At 36.0% G+C, this 23,455-nt stretch overlaps 2 protein-coding genes across 6 annotated transcripts in view; one reads left to right on the forward strand and one right to left on the reverse strand.

The window, feature by feature from the left end:
* The window catches only part of itfg1 (integrin alpha FG-GAP repeat containing 1), a 142,670-nt gene extending 127,970 nt beyond the window's left edge, over window positions 1-14,700 (reverse strand). The window contains exons 1-6 of the mRNA XM_077229264.1: window positions 14,478-14,700; window positions 14,087-14,171; window positions 12,977-13,110; window positions 12,751-12,808; window positions 11,474-11,548; window positions 11,293-11,387 (exon numbers count right to left, since the gene is read on the reverse strand). Coding sequence (XP_077085379.1) covers window positions 11,293-11,387; window positions 11,474-11,548; window positions 12,751-12,808; window positions 12,977-13,110; window positions 14,087-14,171; window positions 14,478-14,676 — 646 coding nt within the window. The 5' untranslated portion in view covers window positions 14,677-14,700. The remainder of the gene's footprint in view (window positions 1-11,292; window positions 11,388-11,473; window positions 11,549-12,750; window positions 12,809-12,976; window positions 13,111-14,086; window positions 14,172-14,477) is intronic.
* Window positions 14,701-14,734: 34 nt separating this feature from the next.
* phkb (phosphorylase kinase, beta) overlaps window positions 14,735-23,455 on the forward strand; it is a 68,667-nt gene continuing 59,946 nt past the window's right edge. Inside the window, exons 1-4 of one of the 5 annotated variants that reach the window (XM_077229261.1) lie at window positions 14,735-14,860; window positions 16,039-16,135; window positions 17,340-17,426; window positions 21,104-21,242. In XM_077229261.1, coding sequence (XP_077085376.1) covers window positions 16,081-16,135; window positions 17,340-17,426; window positions 21,104-21,242 — 281 coding nt within the window. In that variant the 5' untranslated portion in view covers window positions 14,735-14,860; window positions 16,039-16,080. Of the gene's footprint in view, window positions 14,861-15,960; window positions 16,136-17,339; window positions 17,427-21,103; window positions 21,243-23,455 lie in introns of those variants that run through there. The other 4 variants (XM_077229263.1, XM_077229259.1, XM_077229260.1 and 1 more) reach the window with 4 other exon arrangements.

Here is a 23,455-nt window from a genome sequence, read left to right on the forward strand (position 1 = left end):
TTCTGTCTGTTTTTGTTGGAATACAAAATAGAAGAGTAAAATAAAACAGTTTTGTGTTTTATTTATATTATAAAACAACAAATTTGTGGGATGCAGAGGAATGTTCATAAAATGTCACATTTTAACATTTCTAAATAAATCGAAATGGTGTGCCATGCCATTGCGGGAAACAATGACACCAAACCTTGTGTGATGAGTTAGCCTAATGCTCCATGTTTGAATACGGAGAGGAAGATTAAAAGTAAATAACAATATACATTTTAAAGTTATGCAGACTAATGGCACCCTGTACACCTGGCATTCTTGTTTTTTGCCAGACTGCATTTACACCTTCATTCCATTGTGACTTACAATGCCACTTACATTTCACTTAAGAGGTAGTGATAACTAAAACATATCTGATACAGTATTTATCGAATTTTATATTCATAAAGCGTTTCCTATTTGATGCATGAATCAGATATTAATTTAGGGGAATACATTACACAAGCTCAGTGTCTGTTTTTTTTTCACACTGAAAAATAGTCAAATTGACGTACATGATTAATAGCAGTGGCATAACCTCATTACACACTGCATACAGCTGAGTGAGGACAACAAAAATGCATTTGCATTCACATCTTCATTACATTAGGTCAAAATCTGTCTCAGATCACCTTCAAATGTGTTTTCAGTGATGTGATCACATTGTGTCTTGAGCTCTATTCAGACGTTAATTGTTTCTCATGGGGACGTCTGTAAAAATAAATTTGTATAGCTTCTCAGTAATAAAACTCAAGCGTTCAGATGACGATTTATTCATGGTGGAGGAACGTGGGATCCTACCAACCCGAAAATATGCTTTCTCACGTCATATGGTCAGTCAGGTGTTCAGCATTTTATTTAAATATCCTTCTTAATAAGAAAATTGACAGAATATGGTTGAAATTGTTGTCTGTCTTGCATTTTATCTCTCCAAAAAGGATGGATGTAATTTTAAATATGTGGAAATGAGCATAAATAAGATAACACAACCTCTTTTCTATGGAAGGTAAACATTTCACTTGGCCACTTTGTCAACTAGTAAAATTATTATTAACACTAATTTATATAATATATATTTTTGCTGCCATAACTTTTGTTTTACTTTTTAACTCCAAATTGCTATTAAGGAATGGTGATGTTATTTTAGAAATAAAAGTCGAAATGCCCATATGTGGATAAACAGCTTTAAAATTCAGCATTTTATCTTTCGAACGGACCAATAAAAGAACACTGGCTTGGATCAACTTAAGGGTGAACTATCCCTAGACATCAGATATTTGGAAAGGTCTACCTATCACCATTTACAATAGTATGTATATGCACTATTGTGAAATCTCTCTTTCCCACCAATTCTGCACAAGCTACTGAATATAAGCATACATGCCTAGCCTGCGACAACACACCAACATAATGCAAGCAATCATAATAGTTTTAAACAAGCACCCAGAGCACAAACAAAATGCCCCAAAAAAAAAAGCGTGTGGGTTGATAAAACTGGCCCTGGGGTGGCTGACAGTGAAAGAGAAGAGCGAAGACGGAGATAGTGGGAGAAAGAGAATCTGAGCCAGCTCAGGCAGGTTACTGAGTCTTCTGGGACATTGATCCATTTAAACAGTCTCTTCCATTAGCTACAGCCACTAATTGAGTGAAGGTCAAATAAAGTTACAGTCTTTTTTTTTTTTTCTTTTTTTTTTTTTTTAAAAGCTTGATTAATAAACACTGAACTTAATCAGGTTTGGTGCCTCTGCTAGTGTTAAGCATGCCTACTATTCAGGAACAGATTAACATTGGACATCAACTGCTTGGAACAACTTCAGCTCAGTATCAACAACACATCTGCTCCCTCAACTTTTATTTATCATGTAAATACTACAACTTAGCTCTTTGATTTACTGCCAACTGTCTGGAAGGCACCGTATATCAGTTCTGTTCCCTCGAGCATGTTTACTGCTTATAAAACCGGGAGGCAGGGAGAAGACATACATATTGAAAAATAATGAGATCTCTACGCACATTGTTTCAAGCTATTTGTCAGTAAAGCTGTACCAGGTCTATACAAGTAGGAACACCCAGTCATTGTGTTATCCCCCTGCTATGTTCTGCAGGTCTTGCAGACGTCTCTGGGGTGCCATACAATAAGAAATTACTCCAAATCTTGATGGGTCCAAATTTATCCCTGTTAAATAGTGGCATCATCCTGCATCGTCTGCAAAATCCAGCTACTTTATTGGATGATTCTCTTTTTGCAAAAACATAAATGGAAATGCATTAAAGTCCCATTGGAAAAACAATAAAAAGCACCGAGAGGGACAGCACATGATCACGCCCATTTGGCCTAATGTAGCCTAAATGTTCAACTGCGAGTGTTAGTCTGGAAGACTGCTGCAGATAATGATTTGATGAACTTCCCACTTCAGCAGTCCCCTAATGTGGAAAATCTGTTTCCTTTACATTGCACGACAATTAACTCGTCGCTCCCTCTCAGAGAGATTTCAAGTCTAACTGGCTGCAGTTTGGAGCATTGCAACACAAGGTTGCCTAGCAACCAGTCAGAAGGCAGAATTGGTGTCTTTTGTGCATATTTGCGCATAATGACATTTATAATTATTTGGCAATTACTCTCCGTTTTTAACGAGGCTGCACACTCTGAATCCGGGGGTTATCGAGGAGATTATGAAGATGTGAAAATGCAATCCAGATGCCAGTAGCATCTCTATGTTGATGGAGAGATGCATAAAACAGAAGAAGAAGAAAAAAAAGGAATGAAAATTCACCAGAAGGACTTATTGAATGTGGCTTCTCCATGTTCATTTTGATGCTATTCTCTTTACCATTCCTTTGGTTACACGCTGTAAAAAATTATTGTTGGTTTAACTTAAAGCAAGTAACATGTTGCCTTCAAATTTTTAGTTCATTGAAATACATTTTTTTTAGTTAATACAATGGAGATTGGTTTAATACATGGAAACAAAAAAAATATGTATGTATTATATTATATATATATATATGGAAAATATTATGTTATCACATTAATCATGAAAAAAATAATAAACAAAAGTTGATTTTGACAATAGAAAAGAAGTATATGTGATAAATCATGAAACATTTTTTTAGAGTTCACATTAGCCATACCTGAGCCATCAGAGCTGCTCAAGCACAGCAGTATTAGCCCATCAGGGTAATTGCTGGTAATAAACCAATAAAGCCAGATGCATTGTTAATAAAGTCATTTTGCAAACAAAAAAACTAAAAATGAGGAAAAACTATGATTTTCAACGTTCATTCTGGCCAGGAAATTCCCGAAAACAATTATTCACTTAAGCATGTAGGTTGTAAATTAACACACATATTATAACTTTCAAGGAAATTCTGTTCACTTGGCGGCCATATTTGCAACGGCGCCGGGCCGTATTTCGGTCATCCAAGATCGAGTCCTAGCAATTTGAATGAGGGAATCATGAAATCTCAAAAACTGCTTGCCGAACTCACAATTAAATAACACATTTCAAATCAGCAACAAAATCTGACATGAACTGTCCAATAAAGTTGTTTCCTGTGCTCAAATTGCATGAAAAAAGCTTATTTTTCAGGCTAGACGAGCCAATGCGCATGTGCAGTCCCAAGCGCAAGTCTCGGGTTTCTATGGGAACCAGAGCATCTAAATGCAGCTGGAGTGATGCTATGACTTCAGCAATTAGCTCTGTTACTCCGAAGGCGGGACGTATTCCACCTTATTGCACGTTGCAGTTTCACCCATTCATAAGTAATAGGAGTGAACAGTCTTTCTATATCTATAGTCTTTGATTCTGACACTCTGTCTGAAATTATCGTTTTTTTAGGTGTGGTTCATTTAAGGCTTGTCAGTCAATGGCAGCTGTTAATGTCACTGCATAGGAAATAATATCAAGCGTCCCCTCGTATATTGCACGCGAGTAACAAAACATTATACAAAAAAACAGGGCTTGGATTTCGGCAAGGGATTGGGGTTATAGCGCATCATTTTTCTAATTCCCACAGGAGTCACGCTTATAATCCAGGAAATTCCCGAAAACAATTATTCACTTAAGCATGTAGGTTGTAAATTAACACACATATTATAACTTACAATATCAAAGAAGTAATTTGAAAACGTTCTGTTAGTGTTTCTTCTGTACCAGTACAAGGATTCTCTCTCCCTCTCTCTTTATCTCAAAATACACAAATGGCTGCACTACAAATGTGCTGCATGCGGTGACACAAGACAAGTCGGAACAATTGATCAAATTGTCACTTGCCCAGTCCGGCCAATGTTGCATTGTTACTAAAATGTATCATTTACACGTCTTTTTAAGTCTTACCAATTTAACATTCAAGCATTCAGTACTTGCACGCTCTCTGAGAGCGTTTTCTTTGCGCGCACACATAAAGCAGCCTCTCAAACAGCTTGTGAGTAGTGTTTTTGCGCAGCTTATTGCACTTAAGCGGTCAAACAAAATTTTGTTAACATGCCCGTATTGGCGAGTATCTATGGAAGCATATGAGTAGCAATATTCAATTTGAAATGTAATATGCAAAATGACAATGCAATATGTAAAATGGCAATGCATTTCTGTATTTGAATTTACATTTTCCATTAAATTTGTGCAACATTGGTGCAAAATGAAAATGAAAAATCAATTATATCATTTACATTTGGCATTTCATACACTAGTTTTAATATGTAAATTGAATAAATATGTTAACGCTTTATAAGTTGCAAAATTAAAATTAAAAGGTATTAATGATTAGATCTGTTTGACATGTTCAAGCAAAAACTGTAGCAAAATGATCATTTAAATGTTATTTTTCTTAATTGCATTTACACTCACAGTTAAGACACTTGCGATTGCATTTTCATTAAATGTCCCACAATGAATGTAGCAAAATACAATGTGCGAAATGAAAATGCATTTCGAGCCGATCACGTCCCCGCCCCCTCCCGCCCTGGCAATCATTACATCAAGGCGGGGCTCGGCAACAGGTAAACATAGGCTATAAATGTTACGTATTTTGAGGTGTTGTAAGGAAACATGGTGGCGGCAGAGCTGATATGAGCATTAAATTTACTGGCAGATGAAGGGGAGTGTGAACAGAGAAATTGTAGTGTTTCCGAAGATTATTACACGTCTGCAGGTGAACCAGTGCGTTGTTGGAACTTCTGGAATAATTTTCTGCCTTCTCAGGCGTCGACATTCGTTTGATGTGGACATTATGCAGCGCTGTTGTTGTCTGATGCAGGACTGTGTTAATGATGGTTTCATTTAGTATATTCTCATTGTCTGATACACATATGCTTATCTGTATTCTTATTACTATTAACTATACTTACCCAATAATGTTGGAGATCCTACAGTTTTTCCTTACAAATGCATAGGCCTATTACTTTGAGATCACAGAATATGACGGGTCAAATTCATAGCTCCCGAAAAATGTGACCGCTCTTAAAGGGATAGTTCACCCAAAAATGAAAATTCGGTCAGCATTTACTCACCCTCATGTTGTTCCAACCCCGTAAGACCTTCGTTCATCTTCGGAACACAAATTAAGATATTTTTGATGAAATCTGAGATGTGGATCACTCCTCCATACTAGTTCATAGGCTTCTTCAGGGATTGAAACTTGCCGGCCCCGAAAAGTTATTAAAGACATCGTTAAAATAGTCCAAGTGACTACAGTGGTTCAATCTTAAGTTTATCAAACAACGAGAATACTTTTTGTGCGCAAAAAATACTAAAATAATGACTTTATTTCAACTATTCATTTCCTTCTTTGTGGGACTCGAGTCATTTCACTAGTTTAACAGCGTATGATCTGTTGTTGTACGTCACACGCATCACCCACATGACCAGCGTCGGCCAATAGTGGACCTACGTGTGACGTAGCTCTACGCTATTAGACTAAGTTAACTGACTAGAGGCCCATAGAGAAGGAAATGAATAGTTGAAATAAAGTCGTTATTTTTGTTTGTTTTTGCGCACAAAAAGTATTCTCGTCGCTCGACAAAAAAATCGCTTTATCAATTTTTTTATTAATTAAATTACGAATAATACATAAAATATATATTCTATGCAATTGTTTATATAACTTAATATAGTAAACAAAAAAAATATTTGAAAATTAGACTTAATGGTTTCATGATAATTCAAGTTGAATGTATGCATCAGGAGGCAGAGACAGCAACTCCCAGAATCTGCATGGTGCGTTTCCACTAGCATAGGTCGAGCAGAGAAAGCGTTTTCGGTTCATAGAGTGTTTGCACGGCAATGCAAGCGGATCCGGATGCGCGGCCATATTGGAGATACTCCTATGTAAACAACAGCATGGATTGCACTGTTTATGCACTACTGAACACATTATTTACACTAATTTATGATGTCTAAACTACAGAAAAAACACATGGAAGCTGCAAAATCATATAGAGAAGGACTTAGTAAGCAGGAAAGAGAGCGGAATTTTGACAAACTAAAGTTAATGTGTGGTAAAGATCTGAATGAGCTAGCTTCTCTAGACCTTACCGCTATTCTTCCTTCTATTTCTTATCCCGACATAGGCTATGTTCAGATTGTCAGTCCAAAAAAAGCACATGAAATCCGTTTCAAGCTACATCCATATGTGGTTTGAAATCCTATTCAAATCATATATCAGGAAATCCGCTTCAGTCTGAATGCTCTGATCGGATGTCGCGTGGTATGTGGATTTCTCACGCCACGTGAAATGTAAACGTCAGACGTTGATATAGGGAACATGCTGAAAGACCGATCGGATACAAAGATAATCGGATTTGGACAGACAGTGTGAATGTAGCCATATTTAATTACTTTACGTCAACATTTTAGCCATAGTCAACGCTTCATTTACACATGTGGCTAATGCTGTGCCTCTCTCAACCACAAACACCTTCTTTGATCTGTTTTTTTCACTCTTCTCTAACTTTTGGCAGTCTATAGAACTCAAAATGTTTTTTCCCGATGCGACCGATTAGTACAGACCAAAACACAACCATTTTTCAGCATCAATAATCAGCCAAATATGCAAGTCCGCTCAGTTCAGTGGCACTGTTTACGTTCAGTGCCTCCAAAATGGCCGACTTCTGGATCGATGACGTGTAGTGAAAACCCTCGATAGGCTATAATCAATTATGGTCTATTACTGCATAGGATGCAGATCCTTCTGGCTTTTTGGGTTTTAAGCAGGAGTCAGAAAAGTTACCTGTTACTGCATAAGATTAATTTCAACACCCCTAGAACAAATATATAATTTCCAACATGTTCTGGGATGCCATTAAAATAAACCATTCACTTGTTTCCGATCCTTCTGAAGTCTGTACAGAGACTAGGGCTGTGCGATATGGCCTTAAAAAACTTTTCTTTTTTTTTTTTTACAAAAAATCCGATTTACGATTTAAATCGACCTACTTAAAATTAATCTGCAGATGACAAAGAAATTGTTCAAAACAAGTTTTAACCTTATTTTTCCGTCCTGGGATTTGATCTGGATTTCCCCAGATCAAATTATGGCGGGTGTGCTTGTGCAGGACCTGCCGCGGTCTTGTTTATTTTCCATGTTGTTTGTGTATCTCTATGGAAAACGCTGAGCCCGTTCGGAACTACGGGGGCCCAGAGGGGAGCGTCGGCGGATTTGAAAACTGATTTTCATATTTATTTTTAATACATGCTTTGTTTATAAAAACGAGGACGTTTTAAGCTATGAAACACACAGAATGTTTTAATGGTACAAAGACATTTACATTTATTCATTTAGCTGACGCTTTTATCCAAAGCGACTTACAATTGCTATATATGTCAGAGGTCGCACGCCTCTGGAGCAACTAGGGGTTAAGTGTCTTGCTCAGGGACACATTGGTGTCTCACAGTGGATTCGAACCCGGGTCTCTCACACCAAAGGCATGTGTCTTATCCATTGCGCCATCACCACCCCCCATAGACCCCACAAAGACCTTTTATATGTCAAAAGATCAAGGAAAATTGATATTTCATGTCATTAAAGTTTAAACTTTAAATTTTAAATGAGGCCTTGACAACTTCTAGCTGATGCAGCAATGCAGTGGATGTTATGGTTTCATATGTGCGGCTTTTACCTGCCACCCCAAAATTATTATTAAATAGTAAATTAACCTACCATCTAGATTCCATTCTAACGAATGGAAAAATAAATCACCTCTTATGGAAACCTCAAGACAAGCCAGAAGGCAGTGAGACAGCCTTCAGTTCCAGCTGATCTCTCTTCCTGAAAGCCTCTACTCACCCCCAACTGAGGTCTTTTCCTTACACCAACTCTTGCCACAGAAGACAGCCATAATTGTAGAGTAAGTGGTGGATGATTTTGACATGGGTGTGCTCTTTTTCCCCCCTCTTGGGCTGTTGTTAATCTGCTGTGATTTTCTGAAAGCTGTTGAGGTCCAGAGATTCTTTCTTGGTCCTGTCTGCCAATCAGACCCAACAGTACGACTGTTCATGTGGCAGCAGAACAGTGTCCAGATGGTTTGGGGGTGGCAGTGATGCCAGTCTTCCATCGAGAGGGTGGGATATAAGTGCTATAGTGGCTCAAGGGCTTTGTTTTAGAATGGATGAATTGTGCTGGTCCATATTGGCTAGTAAATTACTTTTTGACCTCTTTACCCTTTCCGGGATGAGATGCTTAAGTCTCTTTTCGCCAATGTGACAGACACATGACCACTCCAAGTCTCAAATACACTAATGGAAAGAAAGACTTTCACAGAATTGTACAAGAGGCCATTCAAATCTGTTTTCATCCTTTAGAAGCACATAGTGCAAGAGGATTATTACAGTCAATTTTATGTGACTGACAGGCAAGGTTAACAGGAAACTCTTAACCGGCTTTGAATTCATAAACAGCTCTTGAGAGATCATTTGATTTAAAAGGGTTCAACCCGTTTTCTCCCCCCCTTGTTATTATACTTTAAATAAATTTTTTCCAAAGTTGGTTTCAGTCATTTTACGTAGCATTTATCACGATGATGTAAGTTCAAGTGTTCGTTTTTAAAAAATAAGTTTGGTTTTAGTTAATTATTTGATTCTATTAAAAAGGTGGTGTGATGTCATGATTGACAGCTGAGATTAACAGCTTCTCTGAGCAAAGTAGTCACTGAGGCACCAAGGGACCAATGCGATCTTCAGGAGGAGATTGGAGCTTTAACTTTAATTTCCACATTTCCATAATTGCTTAGCTATTTCACATCGACATAATGAGATGTTCTGCAGTAAACTGTACTAACTGAATCTGCAGGAGTATTTTCTACAATGGAAGAGAGTGAAGGTGTCGTTCATCTTTTTTTACAGTCTATGGCTGAAATGCACAACTCTGCTGGCTTCACCAGTTATGATGATTCTGAGCCACTATAGACAGTACAGCCTTTCAATAAGACAAATGACGACATTATATAGGCAAGAAAGCAATAGTACACTAGTATTTTTTTGGCTACATTCAGACTGCAGTTGATTTTTTTTTTAATTTACATTACTCATAATTGAATTACCCATGATGGATTGAATTACCATGATTACCCAATATTATACCAGTTAAATTATTTGAAAAAAGGTCACTAAGGCTGCATTTGAGCAAAATATAGTAAATAGTAAAATTGTCAAATATTATTACAATGTAAAATTATATTTTTCTATTTTAATGTCATTTAAAATGTAATTTATTCCTGTCATGGAAAACTGAATTTTCTTTGGACATTATTCCAGCTTTCTGTGTCACATGATCCTTCAGTTATCATTCTTATTAACATTCCTTATTAAAACAGCTGTGTAGTGTAGCTTAGTATTTTTTCAATTGACCGTTTTCAATTTTAATATATTTGTAAAACATTTATAACTGTTGTTTTGATCAAATGAACGCATCCTTGCTGAATAAAAGTACTAATTTTAGGGCCACATTTAAACAAATTATGAATTCCACAGCATGCTAAAGTTAAAACACACAACCCAACACATCATAAATACCGAGAGAGTTGCAGTACTTCTCACACACACAAACACACACTCCCCACTAGACCTACTATAAAAATGGGACAGTATTTCCCAGATGAAAAACAGCACTCAGGAAGCATCCTATCTTGATGACAGGATTACAAGGGGAGAGAAAAAGCCCGACAAAGACCGCATGCAGAATGAAGAATAATTGTAAAACTAAGCTATTCAGCTGCGTAGAAAACGTGAATATCTGTTGGTCTCAGTCACTTTGAATATTGATCTAATGTAGGCCTATTTGCATGGATATGTGGGGCGGTTTGGTGGGGCTGATACCACAATTTTAGATTCTAATGCAATTTCACAATTCTTGATTCGAGTTGTGAGACCATAGCAAAAACTATTAAGGTAAAAGAGTAGCAAAACTCAAAAGCATGTAGATGTGAATTTGAGAACTTGTACAATAAATATTTGTACTTGTACGTACGCTACAATTTACACTCACAGCTCTGATGTGAAACCGGACCAATAAAAAAAGTTTTTTTGAAGTTGAATGTTGAGATTAGCACTCATAGACAATAATCACAAACCTGTATTCTGAATTTGAAGTTGCAGACAAGAAGTCAAAAATGTGTAAAATGTCTTTCACACAAAAACAATGACAAACACAAACTTGTAGTACACAATTGCACTTATTCTTACATTCACCGTACAGGATAAATTAGGCATTTGTAATTTCTTAAATCTTTATTCAGTAATGAAACACCTCTGTGTTTTGAGAAGCAAAAAACATTCTTATGTCTTTGTTTGGAACTATTTTCAATTTTATTTTGCGAAATAGAGCAAAAACAGCCAATACTGTGTCTAAAATGTAAGACACTTACTATAAACCGTTTAAATTACAGGTAGTTATAGTCATTTTATTCTCTGTTCTATATTAATGCGCTGCTTTCATTAAAGCACACACATAATTTTAATTAATTGTAAAATATGACAATCTGTTGTTTCAACAAAAAGCAGTTTTAGAAACAGGCATTTTCTAATACACCTGAGTGTCTGATGTGTTAACAATCAAAGAGGTAGCATTCCTAATTCATAAATAAATCAAGCAGCACTCTAGGCCGTTTCTCGGCAAATGGGCTTCAGCATGACATCTTCAGCAATGCTAACTGAAAGCTACAGAATAGAAAAGTAGCAATTCTCTAAATCAACCCACAGAGCAGCAGACCTTTCAATATTTTCTCTGACACTTCAAAAGACTTAGTGGAGGAAAGACCAAAGTAGTATTACTCACCGGCAGTGAAGTCCTTGTTAAGGTCAATGAAAGCATTGGAATGAGGGATGCGCATTTTGACATCAGTTCCGAGAGCATTCTCACATTTTTGTTTTCTGATAAATGATAAAACAGCATGGTTTGTACACTGTGCATTTGTTTTTGTTGTACAGGCAGAAAAACAAGACAAAATAAATCTTACCTTGTCTCGAGATAGCAAACCTCTGATAAACTACCAACAGATCCAAAAATGTCTGGAATCATGTCCCCATTAAAGCTGTATGTGGAAAAGAAAAAGCGACATTAGACCTCTGCAAAAGCAGAAACTTTACTAGGGAAGCTTGTATTTGTTCACTGAGAGGATGAGGACTACAAAACTTCAACAATGACACAATGACTGTGATTAAAATTACTACAATCCTCATCAGTGAGTTGTGGTGTTTAAGACCAAGATTATATATAGATATTATATAATATTACCACTAGGGCTGAGTTGAAAAATATTGATTTCTCGATTTTAATTGATTCTCATTTTGATGAACTAAATCTTCCTAAATTCAATCTTTTAGTCTATGCTGTTTTCCATGGATGCGTGAACAAAACTTAACTTGTTGTGTTTTGTAGCGCACCTCCCATCAAATTCTGATTCAAAATTCAAACATTAAATAGCATTTTGGCGACCTTTAATGTGGCATGACAGATCGCTGTAAACTGATCATCTCTTCCGTTTTACTAAACGTAGACATGAATGAACATCAGATGTTGAAAGATACATTACAACTTAGCGAAATGTAACTGCTCAATCAGTGTTTCAACCACAGAAAGAAGTTAATAAGACCGCTTATAAACCATGTCACATAACATTACATAAAAAAGGCATTTAATGACCATAACATGATAGTTAAATAGAAAAATTGACACTAGAGAGGAGCATTTTGCTACATATGCTCTATATAGCATATTCAATATGCATTATATTTTTTCTAAACCTGTTCTTCAATATTTAATATATGTTTGTATAAATCTGTCATAAAAACAAGTTTTAGGACAGCCACAGTTGAAATGTTTAGGCTATATTAAAAAAAAAACAATTGGAGTATAAACTACATCATTAAGAAATTATTATTAAAACATGATTATTATAAAAAACTGCCTTATGTGCAATTTAAATGTTTTTATACAAATCAGTTGTTAATTGTAATTTTTAATATTATAGTAGGCCTAATTGTACCATATATGACAGGGTTCCCTGTGTAGTCTACAGAACTAGTTGACTTCGTTGTTTTTTTTAGTAATAATTATGTACTGTACCTGCTATACATCTAAAATAATTTTGTTGAATCGAACTGAATCAAAATCACAATTGAATCAAATCATGACCTTGTGAATGGACTCATGAACTTTGTGTCAATTCCCAGCCCTAATTCCCAAACTATTCTTATAAAACAATTTTATAAATGTATATTTATAATCACTTACTCCATGACAAGGGGCTGATCATTAAAGGTCCTGTTAATCTCTATCATTTCCTTCTGGTCTGTAAGAGAATAGAAAACATTACATTACACTACAAAAACAGTGCGAATCGCTGCTGTAGTATAGTTCAATGACCATCAATTTAGGCAAAAACATCTAATAAATAAATGCTTTATGAAAGCACTTCCACAAAACATTTTTTTCTTTATGTATTTTTTTCAGAGTTTACCCAAAGTTTGGTTATGTCCCCAGAAGATGAAGACAGTTGTCAGTGGGGAGTCCTTTAGGTGGCCAGTGAGAAGCACATCCATCTGAGAGTCTCCATCGTAATCACCCGGGACCACACTAGTTATACTGAAGTCACTGAAAGAGCCAGAGAAACACATGAACACACCACACACCAAGTATGATACAGTGAGAATATGGATCTCAGACTTGAGGTGGGAAAAAAAACATACATTTTATTCACCACAAATATGCCATTTGGTGCAGATGTTGTTATTCATATGGCCAAAAAGTACGATTAAATTCTGATAGCTTGTTGTAAAAATTTGATTTTTACGTACATAAATGTCTTATGATCAAAGCTCAGGAGTTTTAAGCAGCAAAAGATATAATGCAATGCAATACAATGATGATTGAGAGATTTACAAATAAGCATTCCTCAAACGCATGTTGTACCATATTTGATGCATACATTATTAACATTATTTTTCTAAAAATGACATATGCTTCAATGAGCTTATTGTATCTGCATTAAATTACAAAATTTTTAGCTAACTATGATTTTGTATAGGTACATTCATGAAATACATAACTTAGAAAGTTACCTCTGATAATAGAAAACTCTAAATTGTGATATGGACTTCAAAATTTCTGTAAAGCAGTTTGAAATGATGTGTATTGTGAAAAGCGCTATAAAAATCAACGTGAATTGAATTGACTTAAACGTGAGTAGTTTTAGCCCAGTAAATATTCTCTTGCAATATTAATAACAATATAAAAGTTATTATTTCATTGGCTAAAATTAATCAGTAAATATTTCACAGCAAAAATGGATATGTGTACCACAAGCTAAAGCTTGACATTGGAACTATGAGTCAGAGGGAATAAGGCATGTAGAAGATTGGGGTTTTAGCAACGTTTTGAACATGTTTAAATGTAAGTCAAGTCATCCTCATTTATATAGCGCTTTTAACAATGTAGATTGTTTCAAAGCAGCTTTACAGACATAAACATATAATTTAAGGTAATTAAATTATTACCAGAGTTGAAGAGTAAGCATCAATGTAATAGAGTAGGCTTTATAGGGTTAGTGTGTGTCAGTATATATTCTCACCTTGAGATAACCTCTTTAGTCAGGTTGACTTTAGGTTTGTAATAAGGAGGATTAAGATCAGCCAAGAAAATCAACAGTTCAGATCCTGAAAGATAAAATAAAAAAATCCATAAAACAAAAGATTATCAGGATGTTTGACCTTATCACCAATAACACCTACGTACTCTACTTTAGTGGAGTATCCAGCCACACCCCCTGTCATTAGCAACAATAATATAACACTGGTGAGTTATACACAAAACACCCGCTGATATATTATCAAAGCTCACACATAATATACAATAAGCATCACCTTACATAAAACATACAAGTTAAACTTTGGTTAGAGTGATTTTAAGACCTTATTAATCTTAACGTCAGCTAGCAGAACTGTAACTGTAAAGTTACGTACTCTTCCTGATGATGAAAATGTCAGTCTGTTTATCAGAGTTGAAGTCACCGAAAGCCGCAACGGTACCATAATTCTCCAAGGCAAATAAATCCCTAGTAACGTCCTGCAATGCAAACGTGACATATTGTCCGAAAAAACTTAATAATAACGTCAAAAAACAAGCCCACGACAGCAACATTTTGCTGTTAGCTTGGTTCATCACAAACTGGAACACGGCACGTCGTTCTACGGCAGCCAGTAGGGTTCATATATGCTTTGCGACAGTGTCGGTGCCTTAACGGCAGTGTGAGTGTGATGTTTTTATTTTGCTGTTATTATCATGGCAAGCTTAGCGGATGTCGGCTGGAAGCTGCTGGAGTTCAAAGCCAGATCTAAGCGATCAGGTTTGGCTTTTTGAGATGCATGGCACTGGGCACGATTAAACAGTGCACATTTGTACTCTCGCTGCATTTTGATCCATTGTCCGTCTTGCAGGCGCTTATTAATATCAGGTGTCGTGTCTGTGTGGCAGAGAGCAAAGCCTAAAGGTCAGGCGAGAAGTGTACGCTGATCAAGGACTATATTTAGAGCCTAACTGCACTCTGAACGTCATGCTCTGAATTTTTAAGGAGTAGTACTTTAAAAGACTTGAGTCCCGGAATGTCTAAGATTTTGAAAAGGCTTTTTAACCCTCTTAATTCAGTGCTTGCTAGCATCTGCTTCAGACTGACATTAAAACTCAAGTAGCCCTTGACAGTTTTCAGGATCCACCTGTGGTTATATAAATAAGTAAAAATACACTTAGTTTCTTTCTACTATTTTTCTTTGTTTCTTGGAGGGATGTCACACAGTAAAATAGAAGATTGCTCACCGTAACGTTATTCTAAACCTGTATGTAAAAGATCCAATAAATGTAACCAGTGACTGTCATTCTAATATCAACTTTTGTGTTCCACAAATTTATACGGGTTTGGAATAACATAGGTGAGTAAAAAATACGATAGTTTGCGTGAATTATTCCTTTAAAATAAATAGTCATGCCAATTTTAGTTGTACAGCTTTACAGAAATTCATGGTGTTCAATGATTTATAATCTCTAAATGTCGTCATGCCTTACAGTCGCATTGAGCATATTCGATTTGGGCGAAAAAATAGTTTTGCAATGATTTAAACAATTAAATGACAGTTAAGATTTGTTATATAGTAGGCCTGTATAAGGCCTGTATATCGCTTTACATATACTGTATGCGGGGAAGTATAGTGTATGTTATAGAGCTGTTCAATATGCTCTTCACACAATCAATCAGTTGAATACACATCACAAATTATTAGTCATAATTTTAGAAGTTCCTTAGGAGGATTGTAGTCTGTTTGGTGTCATCGTCATTTCTGCATATGTATATTAATTGTCATCTCATCCTCTCACATCAGTCATACCAAATCATCTCACTTTCAGTTGTGTATAATGAGATTTGTTGCATGTCCATTCAATAACCATGCCTGAAGATTGGAAAATTTCTCTGTGTGATTCCATGTAATTTGCCTTTTCTCTCTAACCATGTGAATTATACTAATGTTGTAGTTTAACTAATAGAGGACTGGCGTAGAGTTCACCTAATGAAAAATGGCCAACACTGCCAAAGAGGTTCTGAATGTCCATCGCAAACTCCGGAAATTTGGTAAGTTTGGATGAAGGGCTTGACCCATGGAAAAGCTGCGTTGCAGTTGATATAGTGTGAAGTATCTGGATAGAATACTATTAATAACGGTCTAATTTTGCCATGAAACAAAATGAAAGCCAATACATTTCTCTAACAGTATTGGTTCAGAAATTAAACTCTTTGTTGCCTAATTGAAATTTGGTGCTTAATTTATTTTTCTTTTTTATGGTAGCAAATAATAATTCTAGTGATTCATCTCTAATGTTTCTAGCTGTTTCAGGTTATTTTAAGGGGTTAGGCATAAATAAACCTTGATAATACCATGGGGGAAATTTTGTGATTAATCAAATCAGTAATGAAGTCTCTTTCTGTCAATGTCTGATCAAATCTGTTAACAGAGTGTTTGTATGCTTCTTGAGGCAAGTTACTTTTATATCAATGTGGTGACACTAAAATGAGGAGTATCTTTCATTTGCCCGTTTGGATGTGCACTGCTTAGCTAGAGTTATCTTAAAAAGAGATGGCTTTGTCCCTGCTACTTAAAAGCTGATGGGAATTATGCTAATTTGCTAGGAAATGTGAATTTTCAGTACCTGAGGTATTGACCTTGGGTCGATTCTATTAAAATGTAAATTGCTCCAAAGTTAAATGTGTCTGAAATAGTGCTACAGTTGATGGGGATCCCCTGAATTTCACTCCTCAGAAAAAAACAAAACAAAACTGAATTTACTGTTGTCGGGTTCAATTATTCACAGAGTTTGTGCCAGTGCCTTCAATTTTGCTATCAAGCTGTGTGTGTTTGCAGTGACGTTCGATTTGATATATGCATCTGGTGAACAATAGCTTTAGTCTTTTGCATTTTGCTTTGATTATTTTCTTGGCATGCTTTACTGCCTTTGCACCCCGGTAAATCTGCATTTCGCTGCTCTTAGCATTGTAAATGGAACAGAAAACCATTTAGGTTACAGAGACCAATTGAAGCACATTTTGATTTTGGTGAGTCAGCTCAACCTCAGCATACTAAATAGCCGTAAGTGAGCCTGTAGCGGGTCAGTAATCTATACAGTAGCATCATCAGAAAGCCATGCTGACTGTGTATGCTCATCACTTCCATCCAGGGATTCTTGAATTGCATCTAGAGATGAGATAAGCATCACAATATTTCTTATCTGTTCAGATTTAAGGGTTGTTGTAACATCAATGTCTGCTTTTTTGTGATCAGGCTCCATCTATGAACCCCTTAAGCTATCCATACTGCACCGGGATGATGAGCCCCTTTGGGAGAAACTTGACCGCTTCTATTGTGCAGGTGAGAATTTATGCCCTGTATGTAATTTGTTTTTCATATAGGCTTAATAATTGAGGCCAATCTGAAGATGTTATGGTATGGAGGGCTCAGGATTGTAAGCGAACATCTCTTGAGAATTCTATTATGGTTTTAATGATGCATTTAACCTCATTATATTGCTTAATGGCCTTAATCTAGCTGCAACACCTTTCTTTTTATTTTAATTAAAAGTACGCATTTATAAAGCAACTCATTTAAGGTGTCAAGTTGTGTACAAATTGTAAAGTGACTACTGATTTTCCCTAATATAGTTGATCTGTGTATTAAGTGCACCAATGTTTACTCCTATTTAAAAAAATATTTAATTATGGAAAGATGTTTCCTAATTTAATTGGAGGTTTCAAAAAATCTCAAAACCATTACATTTAATAATAATACCCAGCAAATGACTTGAGTACAAGCACTAAAAGATTAATTTGGAGCTGGTATAGTTTCTCATTGCTGTGCAGTTTGCTCTTAATCAATACTCATCTCTTTTCCTACCCACCCTCTATCTCTTTCTCTCTTCTCACCTAATCTTGCTTTCTATTTTAGTTTTCACCATGACAATAGGTAAATACTGCTTTGCAAGATGAATGGCATATGTAATATTAAAATGGTTTTCTTCATATATTTATTTATTTTGTATAGTTTCTTAAGAAAAATTAGTCTCTCTTTTTGAGGTCATTTAGATTAGTTAGTGTATGTCTTATTTTCAGGGTTTCTGCGTGTCACATAAAGGTTTAAAAAAGGCTTAATTCACTTTTACATGAGCAGAAAATCTTAAATTAAAAAAAGTTATGGCATGATGTTGCATGCATTGCAAAAAAAGATGAATCTACCTCAGTATTGTTGTCCTGTTTTCCCAATACAAATATCTAAACATCTTTGATCGTTTACTTGAGAAGCAAATGTAAGTCGTGAAAAGTTGAACAAAATGAACTGAGTTTGTGCTTAAACAAGATCAAATATCTGTCAATGAGTTACAAAAACTTCCCTTTGAATTAAGTTGATTTTTTTCTGTGCCCATTGCCAGATATTATAAACTCACTTGATTTTGATCAACTTCACAGACTTCATATTTTGTGTCATTTTGTATCTCCAGTAAATGTGTCTTGATTTAAGAATCGTTAGGCAGTTGCACTGGAAAACAAGACAAAAATACTGATGAAGAACTTCTTTTTTTTTGAAGTGTAATCAGAAAATGCAGTAGGTTGTAGTCTAGCTACTTTTTTGGTGTAAAATTAAAAAGTAATGGATATCTTTTAGAAGTTATATTTTCAAACTCTGAAGTGTTGCTAATACACCTCTTTGTGTTTCTCCCTAGATATTTAAATTTAGAGAAAAAAAATGTCTTTACTTGGTCTTGTAAGACTTTTTCAATATTCTTTATTTATTTACCATAATAAAACCTGCAGGATCCCTGTATTTGTCGAACACTAAAATATCTCCAATTTGTTTATTGCTGGTTTGTTGATGATATATACATAACATGGCATAATATGGCCAGTCGCCACAAGTAGTTTTGCTTTCTCTGAGTCTGCGTACCATAGTTTGGGGAACTCGGACCTTCTTACTCCTATAGAGAAAAAGGAATTCAAAGTATGACCTAAACATCACAGATTGACCTTATTTTTCAATGCACAGACTTCAGCTGCTTGGCTTAAAATATTGTGGGATATTGCTAATATTGTGGAATATTTGAACATTTCAAGAACACCTTATTTATTTTGTCTAGCACACCTGATTCAACTCCTCAGCTCATTAGTTGAGTGCTCGATGAACTTGTTTCATCCACTTCAAAAACGATGGAAAAGCCTTGTTTCTTGAACACTTCATGTACAAATTCTATATTTTCAATCTCTTTCCTCCATCCAGACATTCAGCCTGTTCCTAAAGCTCATTTAAAATCCCCAGACAGACAACACTGAGATGAGAGCACTGTGGGGTGAGGGAGGAAGTGAGAGAGAACAAAGAGTAAAGAGTGACAGAGAGGATGCCTCTCATTTCAATGATCCTTTTGAGTCATGGTTGAAGCAGACAAACGTACAGCGTTTGCGCTGGGTAATCCTGTTTTGAAAGTGAATCCCCATGTCATTCCCTATAAGACGAATCCTACAATGATAAATGCGGTAACTTTCGTAATTCAGATAGTAATAGTTTTGGCAGTCTACCTCAGAGCTGAAATGCATCTCCGCTTACAATGATTGCCGTGTGTACTGTATATAAATGCGTCACATTATATGCAACATGTATGGTATTTTATTCCATGAACTTTTCTCAGAAGGATATTGTCATTTTTATCTCTGGTCTTTCTCGCTCTCTTTCTGGGTTTTCCTATTTATGTGGTAATGACATAATGCTTCAGTGCTTCTCATTTCCTCTTCTTCTCTCCAGCCTGTTTGTTGTAAAAGCAGTTCTGCTATCTTTCCTTTGCCTCCACAAGATTAAGGTTGGAGAAAACGAGCTTTAACTTTTAATGGGCAAAAGAGTCTTTCCCTCTCTTTCTTTCTTTCTTTCTTTCTTTGTCTCTCTCTCTCTGTCTGTGTGGTTCAGTCTCCACCCATTTTCTCCGTCGTCTTCCACTCTCTCTGATGGACCCCCTCCCTTTCTTCTTAGTGTATAAAAATGGCTGCCTTGTGGATATAGACTGATTGTATACGTGCAGTGTTAGGGGTTGATTTAGAGGTGCATTATGCTGATTGATGATAAGAGAGAGATGATGCAGTCTTCCAAAAATTTGCATCTAGAGTGCTATGATGCGTTCCGTCCCTCACGTCGAAGATGCGTGTGAATAATACGTCATTTGCCTTTTTCCTTTTCTCAAAAGAAGTCACTCAATGCACAGGTGATGCCTCCACGTGCCACAGCGACTGTGAAATGACTGTAAATGAGATTTTCTTGATTAGTAATAATAAGGTTTTACAGGAGCAAATGGCCAGTAATAGCAGGCTGTTTTGGAGGTTTCTCTGGATTAATTGATCTCTGACACTTTCCTCCCTGAAACATTATGGAATACTCTAACCGCAGTCTTCCTTTTAGTCCTGCCGGCATCAACCGCACGTACAAGACCTAATCAGATAAATACGTATTTATCGCCTTGTCTGGAATGCCGGATTCTTCCGATGCGAGTCAGAGCAATCCTGGCTGGAGTCTCTCTGAAGAGTATATTAATATTCTGACTAATTCCCCCCAGTGTCTCTTTATCCCCCCAGCCCTGCTGGCACTGTCTCTTTGAATTGACCCAAACACTGCCTAACAAATGATGGCTCGGAATGAATGTCCCCTTCATGTGTGCTGCCTTAATGTGCTGATGAAAAATGAAGTGCCCTATTCAGCCTGATTATACATTAGTAAAGAGAAATCACAGTTGAGGGAGCGAGAGAGAGCTTGTTTAACAGTTGGGCACAGTGATGGACAAAGCTGTGTTGCCATTTTTTTTCTTCATAATATGATTAAGTAAAATGCAACATTATTTATTTAGCAGTATTTTATTTCAGAAAACAGGAATAAAAGTTGGTGTTCTTCAAAGATGCGTAAACAGGCTTGGAAGGTACAGTAGGTATTTGTGAAGACACTTGCTGTTGCGGTGAGCCGTTGATAGTAACACCATAGGACTATATCTGTTTTTCTCTCTGTCCTTCTCTCATTTCTTCTAGTGAAGAGCACCATTCTGAATTATCAGAGCCCTACCACTGGTCTGTTTCCTGTGAAGACCTGTTCCACCTGTAAGGATGCTAAAGTCAGGGACTCCCTCTACTGCGCTGCCAGTGTCTGGGCACTGGCGTTGGCATACAGGTTAGATATTGATATTGATATTTTGGCACTTTATGTGGAATTACCTTTTGGTAAAGTCTGTGATCACATTGATCTACGTTGATCTTAAATTATTTTTCAATTGGTAAATGTAAATTAATGTGTTGAAAAGAGACTGGCTCTTTTCTAGTGCTCCCATTTACCACCATGCCTTACTCGCCACTCATGATTCAAAGCCCATAAATCCATTATTAATGTGCTGGCTGTTGTTCAGAGTGCTATTATATAAAATATACAGTCATGTGAAAAAGAAAGTACACCCTTTTGAATTCTATTGTTTTACATATCAGGACATAAAAAATCATCTGGTCTACAAGTGTTATATATGCAGTGCATGATACACGTAGTGCTATACATGATATAGAGAATATTAAAGGGATAGTTCACCCAAAAAATTAAAATTTTGTCATTTACACTTATGTTCCACGCAACAAAAAAATATGCTGGTATGCAGTGGGGTGTATACCATCTGTGGCGTCTAAGCAAACAAAGATGAGTTTAACAGCCGGGGACAAAAGAGTGAACAAGCTGTTACAAAATCTTAAAGAATATCTATTAGTGAGCTATTTTAGTGAGCAAGACAATCTGTATTGTAATATATATATTTTTTTTCATACTGGTTTGTTGATTCACTCTTGGTGTGAACAGGCCTTGTGGCTATGATTTGGCCTGAATAAGCAGTATTGTAGTAGAACTTGGCGGGATAGGCCTCTCTGAATGAAACGGTGAAAATTAATGTCATTTTCATAGGAAAAATATATATGCTGTTTCCTTACACTAACGTTCAAATATTTGTGGCCAGTAAGGGTTTTTTATTAAAGAAATGCATACTTTTATTCAGCATTGAACATCAAGTTTTTACCAAATTTTTTGATCAAATAATGCAGCCTTGTATAAGTGAGTATAAGAGACTTCATTCAAAAATATCTTTTTTTTGTGTGTAAGTGTATACTCCTCATATTTGACAAATTAGTGGCAGCTTCAATCACACTGAGTTAAGTATGTGTACCCACTGATCAGGTGCAAGTTGATCCACCTGCATTTGTTCCAGTGCTCATATTAATGGACTACTGCTTCTACACTGCAGTTTTCAAAGGTCTGTTAAGACAAAATTAGATTGAACTTAATGTACAGGGATGTACTGGATACTGGATAGCTTAAAGGTTATAGGTTCAAACTCTGCAAGGGGGAATTCACAAACTATCACCTTTATGTCCTTGATATTAGAGATAAACCTCAGGTTCCTCGGGATTGTCTAAAGTCAGTTTGAATCCAAGACACTCTGACCAAACACCCACCCTGCTCGTTCTTTAACTGGGATGTTGTAGAACATTTTTGTTTGTTTGTTTGTTTCTAGCTAGTCCAGTGATTTGGATTTGTGTTCTGAATCATTTTCCTTCCTAAAAATGAACTTTCTCCCAAGTGGACAGTATTTCCTTGTGTTTTGTCTTCCCTCCTTTCATTTAAATGTATGAGAAAGATCTGTCATCATTTATTCAGTCTCATGTCTTTCCAAACCTCCATTACTTTTTTCTGTTAAACATAAAATACAATACTTTGAAGAAAGCATATTGTGACATGGACAAAGAAACTTAATAAAAACACAATACAATTAGTTTTTGTTCATGTGGGAGGTTTTGGTGTATGACCGTGTCTGATTTTGCTTTGTATTGTTTTCCCTAGGTAATAATTTAACCAACACTGGCTGGAACAACCAAACATTTGGTTATTGTTTTGTAGGCTTATTTTACTCTATCTCTAACAGCTATGGTTGTTCATTCATAGTAATAATTAACAGTTGAATTGAGAATGCCTTTTTAAATTCCAACTCAATCCCCAAATTGATTTGAGGTAGCAAACATGCAGAATTGCATTTCTATGCAAATTACATTTCTGTGATTTTATCCAGAAAAACTAAGTTTAAAAAAAAAACTTGAAATATGAACTTTTTAGACACTTTATATATTATATGTCCGCTATTTATATTTCAACTGAATTTCATTGTAATATTTCTATGCCCCTATTTATACCTGGTATTAAGAAGCATTTTTGTCAATCCCAAGTGGATGATTCGTGTAAACGGGGTTCCACATACACTCACCTAAAGGATTATTAGGAACACCTGTTCAATTTCTCATTAATGCAATTATCTAATCAATCAATCACATGGCAGTTGCTTCAATGCATTTAGGGGT

Source organism: Siphateles boraxobius, unplaced genomic scaffold (assembly GCF_051911475.1).
Source record: "Siphateles boraxobius isolate OS27281-9 unplaced genomic scaffold, OSU_SipBor_1 130, whole genome shotgun sequence".
NCBI lineage: Eukaryota > Metazoa > Chordata > Actinopteri > Cypriniformes > Leuciscidae > Siphateles > Siphateles boraxobius.